This window comes from Brachyistius frenatus, unplaced genomic scaffold (genome assembly GCF_029030835.1).
Source record: "Brachyistius frenatus isolate BFR_SWC_R1_liver_20210118 unplaced genomic scaffold, ASM2903083v1 Contig_4, whole genome shotgun sequence".
Taxonomy (NCBI): domain Eukaryota; kingdom Metazoa; phylum Chordata; class Actinopteri; family Embiotocidae; genus Brachyistius; species Brachyistius frenatus.
In genome coordinates, this window is record NW_027210603.1 from 8,918,430 (window position 1) to 8,935,528 (window position 17,099).

At 41.9% G+C, this 17,099-nt stretch overlaps 1 protein-coding gene across 2 annotated transcripts in view; it reads right to left on the reverse strand.

Moving 5' to 3' along the window:
• foxp1b (forkhead box P1b) overlaps positions 1 to 17,099 on the reverse strand; it is a 156,534-nt gene that overhangs the window by 43,351 nt on the left and 96,084 nt on the right. For both annotated transcript variants that reach the window (XM_069714524.1, XM_069714533.1), the window contains exon 7: positions 11,775 to 11,924. In XM_069714524.1, coding sequence (XP_069570625.1) covers positions 11,775 to 11,924 — 150 coding nt within the window. The remainder of the gene's footprint in view (positions 1 to 11,774; positions 11,925 to 17,099) is intronic.

Genomic DNA, 17,099 nt, shown 5'->3' on the forward strand with positions numbered 1-17,099 from the left:
ACAAAGCAGAGACCGTCCCTGTAAAGGATATCCCAGCGAGCCGTGGGGCTCTGCAGGCTGCCCCCTGTGCCCCCCTCTCCGGGTACACAGCTAATATCTGGTTGCCTATGTCATGGTTTAGAAATGACAGGTGCTGGCAGCCCCTCGCCTTGACAGGCCACTGCACAAATAACGCCCCTGCCTGAAAGGGCTAATGCACTACTAATGAACAATAAATCAACTTTGATTACAAACTGTCAACCCAATCAGCTCGCACTCCAGCTCTCCCAAACTGCGAGTCCTGGCTGCACAGCTGCACGGCATTACGGTGAACGCTGCCCTGTTCAGGCTTTGCTCTCCTCCTCCTCAACCATCTGACTCCTGCACTGCTCTCCACCATCTCTCCTATCCTTCAGGCACCCACTTTCTTAGCACTGATGCAAGGAGCTGAAACATTGCTCCTGAAAAAGTTTCAGCTAAACGGTGAACGCAAACAAACAGAAGAAAAAGAAGAAAGGTGTGAGGTTTTTTTCTATGGTGGCAGGAGTGTATTACTTAAATTATTGCAGTAAAAAAAAAATACTCTTGGTCATTAAGAAACAGAAAGTCAATAGCTGTCTTTATAAAACTTCAACGCTGTCAAACAGGACTCAAACTTGACATCAGAAAAATGGAACGAAATGACCACAACTTTTCCTCCTAAATGTACTTTTCAATCCCTTTGTTGTACATAAAGACACACACACACACGCGCACACACACACACACACACACACACACACACACACACACACACACACACACACACACACACACTTTTCAGAAGGATCCAAGCGATGACATTTGGAGTGACAGCATGTCTCCAACGTGGTTTGTGGTGACGGTGTCAAATATAGAGCTATGCCAGCCTCTGTCTTAATTCACTGTGACACCATGTGGAGAGTGAAGATTAGTCCAGGCCATAGCCTGAGAGCAAGCAAAGCCTGACCAGCACTCATTAACTCAGAAGAACAAATTACTACAAAACACACAACCAGCAAAAAAAACAAAAAACAAATTCAAAGTATTTAAATGCATTACAGAGGGATTTTTTTTTTTTACCAAGACAGCATAACTATTTTCTGAGAAAAAACAACTAGGTAAAAGAGAAGGCAAACCTGTCTCCTGTTTGTCTTAGAACTTTCCATAATTCAAACAGTACAGCACTGGATCCTGCTTGACTGGTTAGCTCACTATCAGCAAAGTAAACAAAACTAACCAAACACTGTAAAATGGCAGTCAGGAACTCAATACTGTACAGGTGAAGTAAAAGAAACTGTTGCGTGAACTTGAATTAAAGTAAAAAGCTCAATTTCTGACAACCATCACAGATAAACAGAAGCACCTCATCATCTCAGTCTTGTTTTTAAATGCAATACATTCAAATACAGAAAAAAATGTAATGCACATGACATCTGCCTTAATGTCTTTCTCTTATCACAACAAGCCTGTAAACTGTCAAGAGTCTCAACAACAAAGTAAACCCCGGACAGCTCTACTTCTCAGAAACTGCAAGACAAAATTACCCTACTACATTTATGGAACATCAAGGACAGGCAGACAATAAACCTCCTTTTCTCTTTTTCCCCGGTCAAATTAAAATGTCAAGTTTTTTTTTTTTTTTTTTTTTTTTTACACAAGAAAGCTGGCAAAAATCACAGAAATCAATCATATTGACAAACCTGACAAACTCCATTTAGCTGGCAGGGTAAACAGAGTGCCGGGCCACGCGGTGTGGAGTGAAGCAGAGCGGAGAGCTGAGCGGCCAGGGAAGGAGAGAGAGAGAGAGAGTGTGAGGGAGTGAGGGAGGGAGAGAGAGAGAGAGAGAGAGAGAGAGAGAGAGAGAGAGAGAGAGAGAGAGAGGTAGAGGCGCACAGGCTGGCAGGGAGGCAGGGAGGCTGAGAACAAGCGCTGCTGTGCTGTGGAGTCTCCAACCTTCCTCAGGATACAGACAGATTGCACGCGCAAGGTTGCTCCCTGGCTGACAAGATACAAAACTATCCAATCAACCACGCCCTTCTCCACCAATCACAACCAGCCCTCTAAACATAATCAATTCAAATGGGGCCACACAATAGGGAGCCGCGGGCTGGACTGCAGGTGAAACCGTGCCTTTGTGTGGGGGCCCCTTAAAAAAAAAAAAAAAAAAAAAAAAAAAAAAAGAGAGAGAGAGGAAAAAAAAAAAAGGCACAGTTGACGGCTGTTAACCCTTTGACCCCTGCCGGGACTCAGGCCGTGCTATTGAAACAATGGGAGCTTAAAGAAAAGAGGCCCTTTAATTAAACAACAGATAAGTAAACACAGCTATGCAGAGGAAAGAAAGAAAACTGGCCCCGCTATCAGCCCCTTTATTGTTCTGCTAAATGGAATTGTTTACAGTGCCGGAACAAAGACACAACTTATTTTACATGCTGAAAACAACAAATGCGCAAACAATTTAGATGCTTTGTAGTTATTTCAAATTTTGTCTTTCTTTTTAATTTCCCGAGAGACAATACTACATGGATTTCATTCAGTAAAATAATGTATTTATGGGAACAGTTTGTTTTGCCTTGTAATGTGTATACAGTTTGTACTTTTACTAAAGCATGCAACTAGTTGCAATATTTAAAAAAAAAAGAGAGAAAAAGAGACAAGTTTGAATGTGTTCAGTCATAAAATCAACCACAGCAGCAAGTTTTTTTACCCCCAGTTTTTAAACACTTATCCTACAATTTGGCCTTAGACAAGCTAAAACCACTTACATTAACAGCTAACATTACACCAGCTACCAGGCAATCCATCCAACTCCATCCCAATGAGAGCAATTAGCTGTCATGATATCATCACACTGTTTAACACCCATGTGCACTCAGTGAGGGGAAAGACAGGAGAGGAAAACAGGACCCTGCCACCTACTGGAGATCTGACTGAACTCACCAGGAGAGACAGTAGGAAGGATGAAAACCCAGCTCCTGACAACGTATACATTTTCATTCTAAAACTGAACAATTCAAACCATTAATGATAATTATGTTTAACTATATTTTATTCTATAGCACATCTAAGCGTAAGAAATCAGAATGGGTTGTTAAGCAGTCCTACTTTTAGTAATAACGATAAAATCACTAAGTTGTGCAAACCACTTAAAGTAGAATTAGAGAAAAGGCATTATGCAAGATTAACACCTCACTTTGTTAATTATCATGACAATAAACACAGGCCTAAATAACAGAGCTCTATAACACAACTCATATCAACAGCTATAAACCCTTGGCCAAGGATGAAGGAATGTTCATGGGATGCATTCCAGTCCGCAAACACACTGGTAAAATAAACAGAGCGCCTGCATAACAAGCCACTGCTCTCATCTGCTAATAACTAACAATGAGCACTGCTAAGCTGGCCTGACCTATATAAATTATTGACTGGGACACCTCAAGTGTCAAAAGTGACAATTCCAATACATATCATAGTGAATAATTAAGTGGAAGAAAGGGGGCTTTTATTTTCTATCTGACGCCCTGAAGACGGCTCGCACAAAAAGACAGTGACATGCAGGCGTGTGCTTACAACTACATGCATGCAACACACACACACACACACAAAGTGGTTTAGGCTATGGCCACACTCGGCTCCCCCGGCACTGTCCCTGGGGTGGCATGTCGGCGTATTCTCAATAAAACACCTTCTTAGCAGTAATAGGCCACTGTTCTCATTTCAACGCTCCCAAAGGCCTCATGATAAATTTAGCAGACACACAGTTCAAGCTTCTCCTCTCACACACTGTCTTTCTAATCCATTGCCTCTGTGCCTGCGCCATGTAAAATAATTACACATACGTTTCGATGTGATACACGCGCTATATGTTTTTTTTTTACTTTTTTTTTGTTTGTTCCCGTGCACAGAGAAACATCAATATCCTTGAGCCTTGAACCGGCGTCCCCTGCGATAGTTTACACAGAGTACTGAGCGATTGTGTTCATGACAGAGTGGATGACATTATAAAATACTCCCATTTCCTGCTTGAGTTAGAGTGAAAGTATGAGTTAATGTCTGGTCTGGCCTGGGCTCTGGCCTGGGCTCTGCTCTGCTCTGCTCTGCTCTGGCTAAAGATAACGACTCGGCTCCAATTACAAAGCCTTCCCAAAACACTGACACCGCCAGTGAATAAGCTGAACCGGCATGCCAGTGTCTTACTGCTACTACAGAAAGGGAGCAAAAGAAATGGAGAGGAAGCAGAGGAAAATACAAAACTCTCCTCATTCCTTTTCTTGAAAGGCACTGGTGACCTGGACCATTGTCATGAGAAAACAAACACAGTCTGTTTCCTTGTGGGTGTGTGAAGTAAATCATTGTTTACTGGCAGAGGGAGTCAGCAGGGCAGGTGTGGGACCTATATAAATAACAGCTGCTCTATATAATATCGCCAAGGTAACAATGCTTGTGAGAGCCCCAACACTGCAATAGCATGTGATCTTTCTGTGATTTCTTTTTGTAATATTATTTCAACAGTGCCCCCTATCAAAGTCAAAAGAGACACAGAGCATTTCACTATAAATCAAACAACTGATCAACTGTGTTTTCCAAGCTGCAGCAAACCCTCACACTTGGCGACGCTCAGGAAGAGCCGACACTTGATTTGTCGCAAAAACTGTTATTTGGTGACCCACTCACTTGCACTGACACAGCACAGGAGAGTGCTATGCCATTTCTGCTGCAGTAAAACAATAGCACAGAAAATATTTTGAAAAGGTGGAGTGTTCCAAATGGGATCTGGTCTTTTTTATTTATTATATAGTATGTACTATTTCATTTATTTCATATATCTGGAGTTTTATTGTTTTATAATTTGTATATGGTTGAGTTTTATATATTCTTGGTGTTTTGTTTTAACAAGATCTGCTTATTATATGACAGTGAACCCACCTATTAACATCCGCAAGGTAGTACTCCTCCTTCTGACACTTGGAATATAGTTATATTCAGAATGAGTGAAGTTATCACCCGAAGCAGATTAGAGTTACGGTAAGTCACGCCTGACTCACAGTCTTCCTCCCGGTCTTTAATATATGGGTTTGGTTATTTACTTTGAATTTCAGCATTGAGTAACACATTGTTTAGTCAGCACATGTGAACTCTGTATTTCCTGAGGTGATATGGCAACCAATGAACAGGCGCTTGTGTTTCAGAGCGTACCGTCTAGTGTGGTTTTTCACTTAGTCAAAACAAGAACACTTTTGGGTTTGAGCAACTTAGATTTAGGGAGGTGGGGGAATTTTGTCTGTGTCTTGTTTGGCTCATCTTTGATTTAGATCAAAAACTATATTGATACAAAGAAACTCAGTATGAGTCTTTTAACAAGCATTAACAACAATTCTGTGGTGGCTGTGGAGATAAAAATAAATTGACAACTAAATCTAAAGCAACAGATAAATTTGTATCGGACACTTGTTATCTTTTTATACTCTACTGTAAATAATCAGCTTAGATTAGATTTTCTTTTATAATTAGTTCGTTCTGGGCAGAGTAGAAACGTGTTTGTCTGTGGGTCGCTCTTGTCATCACTTTTTAAGGAAAACTCTCAATGTAGAAAGCACAACGACACTACAGCAGTGCTAACCACTATGATTAACTGCTTATCTTACTTATTCTCTGGTGTTATTAAACTTGCTTTGGTTAGCCTGTCCCGTTCCCAACAATAACCAATAAGTAAAAAATACTATTTGATCTAAAATAGCATCCAGCAGACAGATTTTAGGTGCATTACCGCCACCTTCTGATGGGAGTAATGCTGGTAAAAACGGGAAACGATGAAGAACGATAGCTGCATGTACTCATCGTTTTTGTTTTTATATTTGAATGACTATTGGAATATTTAACAATCATGTTCAATCCCTAATGCAGATGGGCATTCGTCTTGGTGATTTTGCCAACTTTTCATGTGAATTTTTTTTTTTTCAACTACTGCAACCCCAATCCAAAAGCAAAGAAATCATGAACTACATCACCATGCACTTATGTTTTCTGTAGACTGGGTGTAGCTACATGGATGACTAAGTTGTGCACTATTATGCTTTACTGTACAACATCCAACACAATTATAAAATACTCAAAATGATATCCTCATCGAGCCCTTCTGTCTCTGGTTCTCTCTCATGCTGTCTGACCAAGAATATTTTTTTTCCCTTTCTCTCTTTCGCAGAGAAAGTGAAAATGGAATCAGAAAACTGCCAAACAGTCAAAAGGGTGCAATGACACCCAAAAAGAAACCGCACTGAGAATTGATGCTGACTTGACTGCACCTTGCATAGCTGTTAGTGTTTATTAATGCTATGGTTGACTGTGCATCCATCCATCCTTCCAGCCCTCCGCGAAAGGGCATGTGAATCATTCCAAACAACACACGCCTGACATCAAGTTATAGCGCTAGAGGATGACACAAAGATACAACAAATGTTTAGAGGGAAGTGTACGTGTTTCTATGTGCGTATGGATGACTGAGTGGGGTGGAGGGTTGACTGCTTGAAGGGAAACATCAGGCCTCCAATGAATAGGGGTCCTGAAAATGGTAGACTGGCTCCCAGCACTGCGACTGGAGTCAATTCGACAGTCATCGTCTTGGCTGGGAGAGAGCTCCCAACACAGCTGCCCCCTCCCCTCCTCCCCTGAAGACTCTGCTCGGCTATGTGGAAATGGGACAGATGACTTCATTCTGACAGGATTATCCCAAACCTGGTTCTAATCTATACAGTACACATAATACATTTTTACAATATGACAAGGAAAACAAGCAGCAAAAGAGACGGCCCGTTCCCCGGGTTCCACGCGAAGGCTGGCCTCGGTGTTGTGCTGATCATTCCAGACAGATTGTATCACCTTAAAGCAACGCACAGATCAAAATGAGATTCCATTACAGCATCACCTTGAGACTTTTTACAAACACAAAGAGATTAACTGCTTCTGAGGCTCACGCACACAACCGACAAATTATGGGATTTTTACTGTTGAAGACACTTTGTAGGCTGACACGGGAGCTACTCTGAAGGATAGTTCCCTAAAATGTTAATGGGAGCAGCACATCCTGGAGGTAAAGAAGCAAAGACTGAAAAAAACATAAGTCAACAATTTCAATTTTGATCAGGAGCCTACACAGAGGAAAAAACAGCCCCTGAAGAAACAGTTAATCATTTTGGGGAAAAAAAGCCTGAGTTGTTTTCTTGCCAATAGTTAAATTAGATGGTCTATACCACTCAAATGTCCATACACTACCCGCTAAGCTAATTGGCTGCTGGCAGTGACTGCAAAGTTATTGTACAGACATGAGCGTGTTATGTATCTATGCTGTCATCTGACTTGAAACGAAAATGAATGATCACGTTTTCCCAAAACGTCAAATGACTCCTTTAAGCATTGATACACTTCAGCCAAAACTCTGTAAAAGCTACATTATGAATGACTCTATGTTCTGTGCTTCTTTTTTAGTTATTTTTTTCTGGTCTAAAATGCTTCAAAGGTACTTTAACTGAATCTGGACTAAATTCACACCTTTTGTGTTGGCCAGGTCTCCCTTGTGTTAAGAGAATCTTTAACTCATAATAACTAAACTGGATCATTAATCCAGACCTGCGCCTACTGTCACCTCGCCAGTGGGCTCCACTGCTGTGCCAGTTAGGGCCAGTGGCCGACTGGGCTGCGGAAGCACCTCAAAATGCTGCCTCAGATCACCCTGCAGTACTGGCTGAGCTCCAGCTGACAGGCTTTGGCCTAGTGCTCTAATGACTTACAGATTGGAGCTCTGTGGTATACATGTGTCAGGACAATGCCATGGGCCGACTGCAAAAACAGTAGGAGAGGGAGGGAAAGAGAGCCGCCGGCTTCTCCCTGTCCTGTCAGACAGAGGCTTGGCCCCTGGATTGTGTCACATCACGCTTCCCCCCAACAGACCACAAATGAAGGATGTGAAGAGCAAACGCAGGGAGGAGGGGCGTTGGAGGGGCGCTCTCCAACTTAAAAGGCTTTCATCCTGTAAACTGAAAAGACATTATCTTTTGACCTGGTGATGCCCTCCGTGAGGCTATACACTATGGTGTGAAGAGAGAGAGAGAGAGAGAGAGAGAGAGGAAGGAAAGAAGAGAAGAGAAAAAAGGAAAGGAGAAGAAAGAAGTGTGGATTGTGGCTTCAACTGGTAATAGTGTAGATAAGAAAATTGTCTGCTGGCTTGGTTTTGAAACATTATCAGTAGTTTCTCTGTGTCTAAAGAACAACCAGTGATGCACCTTTGACATTATGAAAATATTCAGTGCATCATTTATCACAGAATTATGAATTCACTTAAAATAGAGGGCCAACACATAATTACAATGAATACAAAAACAATGAAACCAAAGGAGACAAATTCTTTTACAAGTCAAAATCCTGACAAAGAAGCTCTTCACTTTAAAATGGACATTAAAGCTTTCAGCAGGCTGGAAAGTGAAGGTATCGTTCTCCTTTATCCCTCTCTATAAGCAATCTCTGCAAAAGCTGCACTTGTTAGCAGCATCTTTACTTTCTTACATTATCCACCTGCCTATCCTTAAACTGGCCATTCATGTCTTCTCATTAAGATCAGTGCAGATGATCTACAGGCAGAAATCTGTCAGTGTCATTCAAGCAGTGTCCACACAGGGAACTTCAGCTGGCCGCTGGCCACACCTCACACTGTACCAGTGACATGAATAGTGAAGACCAATCTCAAAACACAGTCCTGAATGGGAAGCAAGCGTAATCTGGATGTTACACTCACAGCAAAGACACCATGTTGACTCAACATCCACTGCCCAGCTGAGTGCCACATAATCCCCTGTCGGAGGTGGATGCACACCTAGGATCCTTTGCAATGAAGTGTAGTTAACCAGCCGGTCTCGTGTGCAACGCTACAAACGAGCATCAATTTCCCCTCCCCCCACCTCGGTGCTGGTGGACTATCAGCGAGGGTCCGACAGTGTTGTTCCTAATTACCTATTTCTCCACTCCTGATCCTGCGGCTGGCATAATTAGTTACCTGGGGCTGCAATCCAATTTGAAGTGATGACAAGAAAGTGATCCATGAAAAAGTAATAAGTTAAATCCAATTTCAGCCTGCCTCTAATTAAATGCACATGGAACTAATGAGTCAAACCCTACCATTTCACTGATAATGGTAATTAGCGGGGTGGGAGTTGCCGGCTCTCGTCGTCGTGCCACTGTAGGTGTGGAGCGCAAAAGGTAAAAGCGGCATGGATTCGTTTAATTACACGTGTCATTCTGTCAATGTAATTTACTGGCTTTTTGACCAGTCAAGTATGTTTAGCTGCTTTCCAGCCTGCATAGCAGCTGTTTGTATATCTAGTATGATTAAAAGGCCTCTAGGCTGCTGAGTACACAGCACAGGCATCTTCATCCAAAGGCAGGGGAGGGCGGTACAGGGGTGAAGGGGGGCTGGGGGGGAGCACCCCTGTTGGAGATATAAAACCAAACAGCCATTTAATGCTGATCAAGGATTTGGAGGCTTGTTTGACTCATATTTTTTCCCTTTAGTACTCTATGCAGGTCAGTTTTTTCAGATGTTTCACATATAGTGTGGTTCATTATTTTTGACTTGAATGAATTGGAAAGTGAGTCACATCTCCAAATGAGTAAAAGTCTCTCTGCACATCTCCTCGTGCCTAATAGGAAGACCGCTGAGATGAATGGAGCCTCGTCTGCACATCAGGTGCTTTTATGAGGTGTCAGCTTACTACACAGTCTCATAATCGTTGGATCATGTCTTTTGATGACCCAGTCCAGCTCAACAGAGAATCATTATCCAGGCTGTGTGATGGAGATAGGGAATGTTCTGTGTGAAGGGGGCTTCTCTAAGCATGGGGTTCCTTCTTAAAAGAACATGTGAGATGAGACTGAGACTCTGCTGTTTCACTAAATATGTTTGTGAGACAGAAAACAACCAGCAGAAACCAGGAGTGGAGAAAAAAAACTAAACAAATGTAATACATGCTTACACAGAGCTGCACACTGATGTTTATGTATGAACACTTGGCTTGTGTGTATGTAGTTGGGGGTGTGTTTAATTAGCAGAATATGTAATTCAGAGATAAACAAACACTTGTCTGAACCTGTGGCTTTTTCATAATGGCAGTTTCAACCCAGCAAAATGTAACATACAACATTAGAGAGCAGACAATTTACAGCGTTAGTTAGATACTACAGCGAGCCTGAGCTCTCTTCACAAGAACTGAGCAGCGAAGGGGAGGGGAAGCGCGGGGGGGAGTGGGAGGTGGGAAAGGGCCCGACTCTCTTTTCAATAGCTGAGTGACAGCTTGGCCAAGCTCTCTGTATACATTAATAAATTAGAATTTTAATTTTGTCTTTGTCTGCAGGAGATGGTCTAGTACTTCACTATGTACCAACAACTGGCTGTACGCTGGAATCTGCCGTTGTGGTCCCCTCTGTTGACCTCTGCAGCACAATTCCCTGGCAGGCTGGGGAAACTGTTTAGTTTGATCCTTTCAACTTATTTGAATCCTGACAAATATGCACACAACTGAAAGGTCATCACAGTCATATTTCATCCTCTGGAGCTATTCCGAAGACATCTGCACAACAAAGAGGCTTTTCCACAACCTGACATTAGACCTAGCTGCTACAATAGCTCATTAAAAAGGGCCCCCAATGGGATAGTAAGGGTATTAAATATTATATATATACACACAGTGAACAGGGCCTCCGTATTAATTACCAAATATGCCCTGAAGTCGTTTGCAATTTCACACTGACACAAACAACCGCTTCTTGTTCAAACAAAGATATACATCTCTGGGCAGCTGATCTGAAATTAACGTAAATATTGCATCAGATATGCAACGCTGTTCAATTTTAAATGCGAGACAAGATTACAACAACAATAAAAAAATATTTTCCGGCTGTTTTTCCTTTTCTTCTAAGCATCAAAAAAGGCAGTCCGCATAACTGTCCCACTACCTCTTTAACTCTCACAACCTTTTGCACTTTCCCACCCCCTGCTCCTCGCTCTCAGCTCCATCTCCATGCCCACCAACTGGATCACCCGCCCCACTCGTGGGCTGCTCTATAGCACCTCCTGCTGCTAGTGGCAGGGACCTGCTCTTCTTTTAATTCTGGTGGATGTGTGTGATCAAAGGCAAGCAGGGAAAGCATGGAGCTTCCTCTGCCTGGCTGGCTAGCCTCACGTGTCTGTGGGAGGAATCACTTCTTCCGTTTCTTATCCCTCATTTCCATGCTTTCTCCTGCTCATACCCAGACTACACACTTCATAAATAAAGTGCAGTCAATAAGGAAAGTCCTGTCTACTGTAAAAATCACAAACAAGGATGATCCAGGGGATACTGGACGAGCTTGTGTGATCTAAACTCACCACAAATGGTGTTTCTGACACTCTGGGCTATATATAGAGCCTGTTTCTACATACTGCTGCTCCTAATGTTCTGTCAAGATTTTAGAGGACACATGGTTAACTGTGTGTGTGCTGCTAACTCACACATAATGTGCGAGCATACATAACTGCAAATGCACTGCCAATTTTAATTTCCTGTTTGTGAACTTAGCCCGTGCTTAGTGCTGTACTTTTTCTTGCACACTTTGTTCTAGCGAGAGTTGCACGAGTTTTTTTTGCTTTGTTTTGGATTTGAGTAACCACAACGTCAAATAACCAAACCTCCTGATAATGATGAGTTAATATCTAAACGTAAGTCGGAGAATCGCAACTTATTTTACCGTACCTGTAGGCTTTGCTGCTTGTCGTTGACTTTGGGGGATTTGCGGCCTGTGTTTTGTTGAGAATGCAGCTGCTGTGACTGGGATTGTTGCTGCTGTTGCTGCTGTTGCTGCTGTTGTTGATGGAGGAGTATCTGTCGAGCCACTTGGAGCGCCTAAAACAGAGAAAAAAAAAAAAAAGTGTTAAAAGTGCTCAGTAGAAATGCTAGAAGCAGATAGGCCAAAAGTCCCTTGAGAGCACTTTGATGCCTATTATCAGAGCAGATGTATCCCCTTTGAACAATATTCCTCTTGCCTTCTGATAGATAACAAACATCACAGAGCATCTTTTTATACTCTCCTATTCAGAATCATAAAGCTCAGGCTGGTATAAGCAATGATCAGATGTCAAAACAAATCCACAGACATAGAAGAGACAAACAAATCATCGACAGCAATCCAGAATAAATATTTATCTGTTGATAAGTTGCACTTACAGCAACACAAATTGTCAAAAACACTAATCAGTGCTTTTGATCCTCCTTTAGCTCAGCTGAACTCGCGTCCAGAAAGCAAATAAAAGACTTTATGGCTGCTTCAAATATCTGTTAAAGGACACGGCCTTCTCAGTGGAAAACAAAATACAGTGCAGTCACATGTTTATTGCTCTAGCTACTCCCTTTTCCCTTACGATAAATAATCAAACATGCCATCCAGAGCAAACAAAGCTGGAGAGCTGGGGGGAAAAAAACACAGTGGTCTTGAAAACGGTCAGCGATACCAAGAAAAGCAAGCGTTGTGTTCCCACAGTGAGCTGGCCAGCCTCACACCTCCACCAGTAAACCATCTGGGTAAATAACTGGCCTCATTCTTTCCATGTTCCTCAGACGATTGCTCCCACAATTAAACAAACAGCAGGGGGAGGGGGGGCGCATCCAGGCTCATCTCATAGACGAACAATCTATTCTTTCTTCAGTCATTTATTTAAGAAGTACAGAAACAGTATGAGTGAATGGTGGGATATTTAACAAGAAGATTGTGAGTGAGAGCTAAGAGAAAAAAAAAAAAAAAAAAAAAAAAAAAAGGAGCACAAAGTTGTGTGAAAAGTGAGTGAAACCTGTAAAAGACTGTGTGAAAGGAAGATATCTACAAGAAACGAGCAATTAGAAAGCCCTGTGCACAGACGAAAAAGACAAAGACGCCAGTAAAGTCAGACTATACTTTGAGACAGAAAAGGGGAGAGAAAGTTAGGGGGTTGAAGGGAACAGCTGTATGACTGTCTGTGTGTGGGTGTATGTATTGACCCTCCCAAACGCACGGCTGTCAGATGACATCATGAGGCATAAATATGACCACAGGCTACAAAGTGGCCACACTCCTGGCATTTCACCATGCTCAACTTTCAAGAACAAAAATGATCCTTCTCTCGGTCTGTGTCTGTCCTTCTCTGAGCTCTCATGTGAAGATAAATGACATTAGAGCAACATATCTCATTCTGCATGCCTAATTGTCTTTTGCTTTAAAATTTGTGGAGGGGAACCCCCATTCAAGCAAGCACACTCATAAAGAAAGTGTATAAATTCAAACTAAGAACTATGTGAGCAAGATTCACTCCCACGCATGACACCGATATTTAGATTTAACATTTTAGGCACAAAGTTTTCACTCCAGAGCAACTTACAATCTGGCTGAAATATCGGAATCAAGATGTGAACTGAACTAACTCTGTGAGGGGATCGGAAAAAATACTAACGAACGATATTATTGTGAGATTTTCTCTTGTATTCATTCAGAGCATGATGATGATATTTTTCATCACATTACAAAGCCTTTGAATGATTAAAAATTCATATTGATAATGGTGAAAATGGCTACTGAAAATCCATGGCATTTAAAAAGACATTTTGTTTCATCAATTTATTAAAGATTATTACATTTCTTTTAGATTGTAACATTTTATTGGTTAAATTTTTTTTTTTTTTTTAAATCCTTCAGTTCCAGTGATAAAAACAAAACAAAAGATAAACCTAAAAATGTTGCATTTGCAGATGTGATAATCTACAAATGACAATCAAACATGTTGTCAGACACTACGGCATCCTAAATTTAAAAGATACCTAAACAATTCATAAAGGAAAAAAAGCTGTGAGCAAACCATTCACGAGGCCCGAGGTGTGGTATTGCGGGTATATTGAAGAGTAAACAAAGTTTTTCTGTTTTCTTTTTCCCTGTAACTGATGACACATGCAGTGAAATGTGTGTGCGGTGTGTGTCTGGGTTTACAACCGAGGGTGTTGGAACAAAGAGAGTTGAGTCAACAGGATATGATAGGAAGTTCAGACAGTAATGGATGAAAAGCTACGTTTCTGGGAAGTCTTTACTCGCTGTCGTCAGTGTATAAAGAAAAGAAAAAAGCCGACTGCAAAAGGTCAGTTCCTACAAGTAGAAATTCTGACACCACAATAATGTGATATTTACAAAGCGCGTTCAGATTTTATTATTAATGCTATGAGGACATCAAATAATTCCGTTATCTTACTATCTTAGTATTACAATTATGCCATTTAAAACAGGAAAGACCTGAGGGTGGATCCCACAGTGTCCAGTTGTGTGTGTTTGAACGTGTCTTTATATCTGTCATTCATTAGCTGCAGAAATGTTACATGCTATCGGACCATTATGACGACATTAAGGGATTGCCTTAGCCTAACACAGAGGAGTCACACGGCAGTTTAAACAATGATAGCACTTTACCACATTGCATGAAATGAGAAGATTATTACACAGCCGCCTACATTTCATGTCAACAGCTTCATCAAATTATTCTTCCAATTAAAGCCAGGGCAATAATTATGTGATCATGCCCTTGAAAATATAGCCAGTGATCATCTTGACATAAGCAAATCACAGCGCTGGCTGACAGAGCAAGCCTGAATATGTTGGCTGCGATGAGTAAACACTGTTGTTGGTATAAACAATAAAGGAACTTAAATGTGAGCAAGCTGAGAGCTGACGTTGTGAGGTCGGCCTCGCGCACAGGAATGTTGCTGCTAAGTTTGTATCTTAAAAGGGCCACTGAAGGTGGCATGCCTTCGAGAGGCCTAACGCTGGGCAAAAAAAATCCTATTGTGAACTGTCAGTGCGATGTTTACACAGCACCAACGCCTCCTCTATTTCACACACACACACACACACACACACACACACACACACACACACACACACACACACACACACACACACACACACACACACACACACACACACACACACACACACACACACACACACACACACACAGCTGATACGATATGATGAACCGGAAACTAGGATACAGCAGGTGAAGAGTAAGGAAAACAGCATGTTGTTGTTGAAAGGGTTAACTTGAGTTACAACATATGTTCAGGGGAGGTAATGGGGACAGTAGGTTATCCTAAGAACTACAGTTTATCATCCTGTAGAAAAATGGTAAACTGAAAGACTCACACTTTTAGACTTTATAGTCGTGGATTACGTTTGTACCTCTGCAAAGGTGGTTTTGTTTTCTGTGTGCTTTGCTTGTTTATTTGCTTGACTACTGGATTGTGGACAAATTATAAACCCCATTTTCATGACACTTGGTGGAAAGGTGTAGAACGGGCCACGGGAGAAGCCGTTACCTTTTGGAGAGGATCCGAATCATGTGGCATGTCTGCGATTTATTTTTCACGTTCATTAACAATACGAGTAGGGGTAACTGGGCTACTAAATGCTATACGTCCTGAAATCCAGTAGATGACAGTGAAGTCCAATCGTGACAAAACAAAGGCCATTCTACGAATACGACGACTCCATTTCAAAATCCACAGTTACGGGTTCCAAACTTAATACAGCAAGAGGTTGTTGTGCAGCTTTCGAGGACAGTGGTTTCTAGTGGACAGCTGAACCAGTTCAAAAGCCAAGATGTGAGGCTACAACTTGGCACAATTATATTGACATCATTGTAATCGTTTTGGAAATACAGCATATACGAGTGCAATGTGTAATCATTGAGGGTTTACTTCGAGGTAAAAAGAACATAAAAAGCAGGATTTGTGTATATTACATTATTTTCTGCTAAAGTATACAAGACTACAGCAGGCCCATTATAATCTGGAACTGAGGTTGTTTGGGAGGCAAGCTTGTTACTGGAATAAGAACACAACTGCACCGACAGACGCCCACATTCACACACCATACGTACATTCATTGGTTGTGAGTTAACAAGCATACAAATACACACACTCCATAGAGGGAGTGAATCCTCCAGGTGCTTTTGATTAGAAAACACCCTGCAGCACATGACAAGGTTTTATCAGCAACAAAGCCGTTGCAATTTGGTATCCTTGTCATTTGCAATCCTCTTTTATTTTCCACATTTCAAATGTGTTCAAAGTTCACATCCTCTTCTCCATGTTAACACAACTTCCTCAATAAACAACAGGCGTTTTATCTGCATCTAGTTTCACACCATATTAGTGAATAGAAGCAGGAGCGTCTCTTATGTCCCTGGGCTATCACGCTGTGATAAGGGAACTGCTAAGTACTGGATGTCTTTATGTGCAGTCTGCACATGTGGATTATTTACAGGCTTTGGGGTTTCCTGCTGCTAAAGCCAGCTCTGGGTGTCTTACAAATCCCAGCTCAGAGCATTGCCACACAGTCAAGTCTGCTCTCCGCTGAATCCCTCGCTGCACCTATTCCCACTGCCAGACATATTTCAGATAGGTCTCTCTCTGATCCCTTTTTATACAACTTTACTGACCCAGTGTAACCATCAAAATCAGTTCCAACAACCAAAACGGCAAGGGAGGAATCAGAGCAGTCACTCCACTTGCTGCAAGTGTGACAGATGCACATTGCTGAAATCACATTTTCTAAATGATAGACAAGTAGAAACGGAATGTGTTATTTGTTCAGGCCCATCAACAGGAAGACCTCTGTTGCTCTACACACATTGGCCTCTTCTTGCCACGGCTGGGGAAGACCTTGAACGTGAAATGGTTCTAAGCAGATTGCTCCTAATTGCTAGAAGATGTGCAAGCAGGTGTAACTGGATCCCTGCGGTCACTCGGACAAAAGGAGAAGGAACAGGTTGTGAATCTGTTTGTGTGTTTCTGCACTTGTGTCTGTGTGCTTCAGTGTATTTACTCAGCGGCTATGTTTCGCCAGGCTTTATTAGGCAGGAGAGTGCAGCTCAGAGACAGCCAGAAACAACACGACTAATAGGTTAGCTCTTAATGTAGTCCCGCTCAGAAGACACCGGGCCCTCTGGTCTCGCTCTGCTGCCTCGGCGGGACTCCAACACCAGCGGCCTAAATGTCAAGGTTATC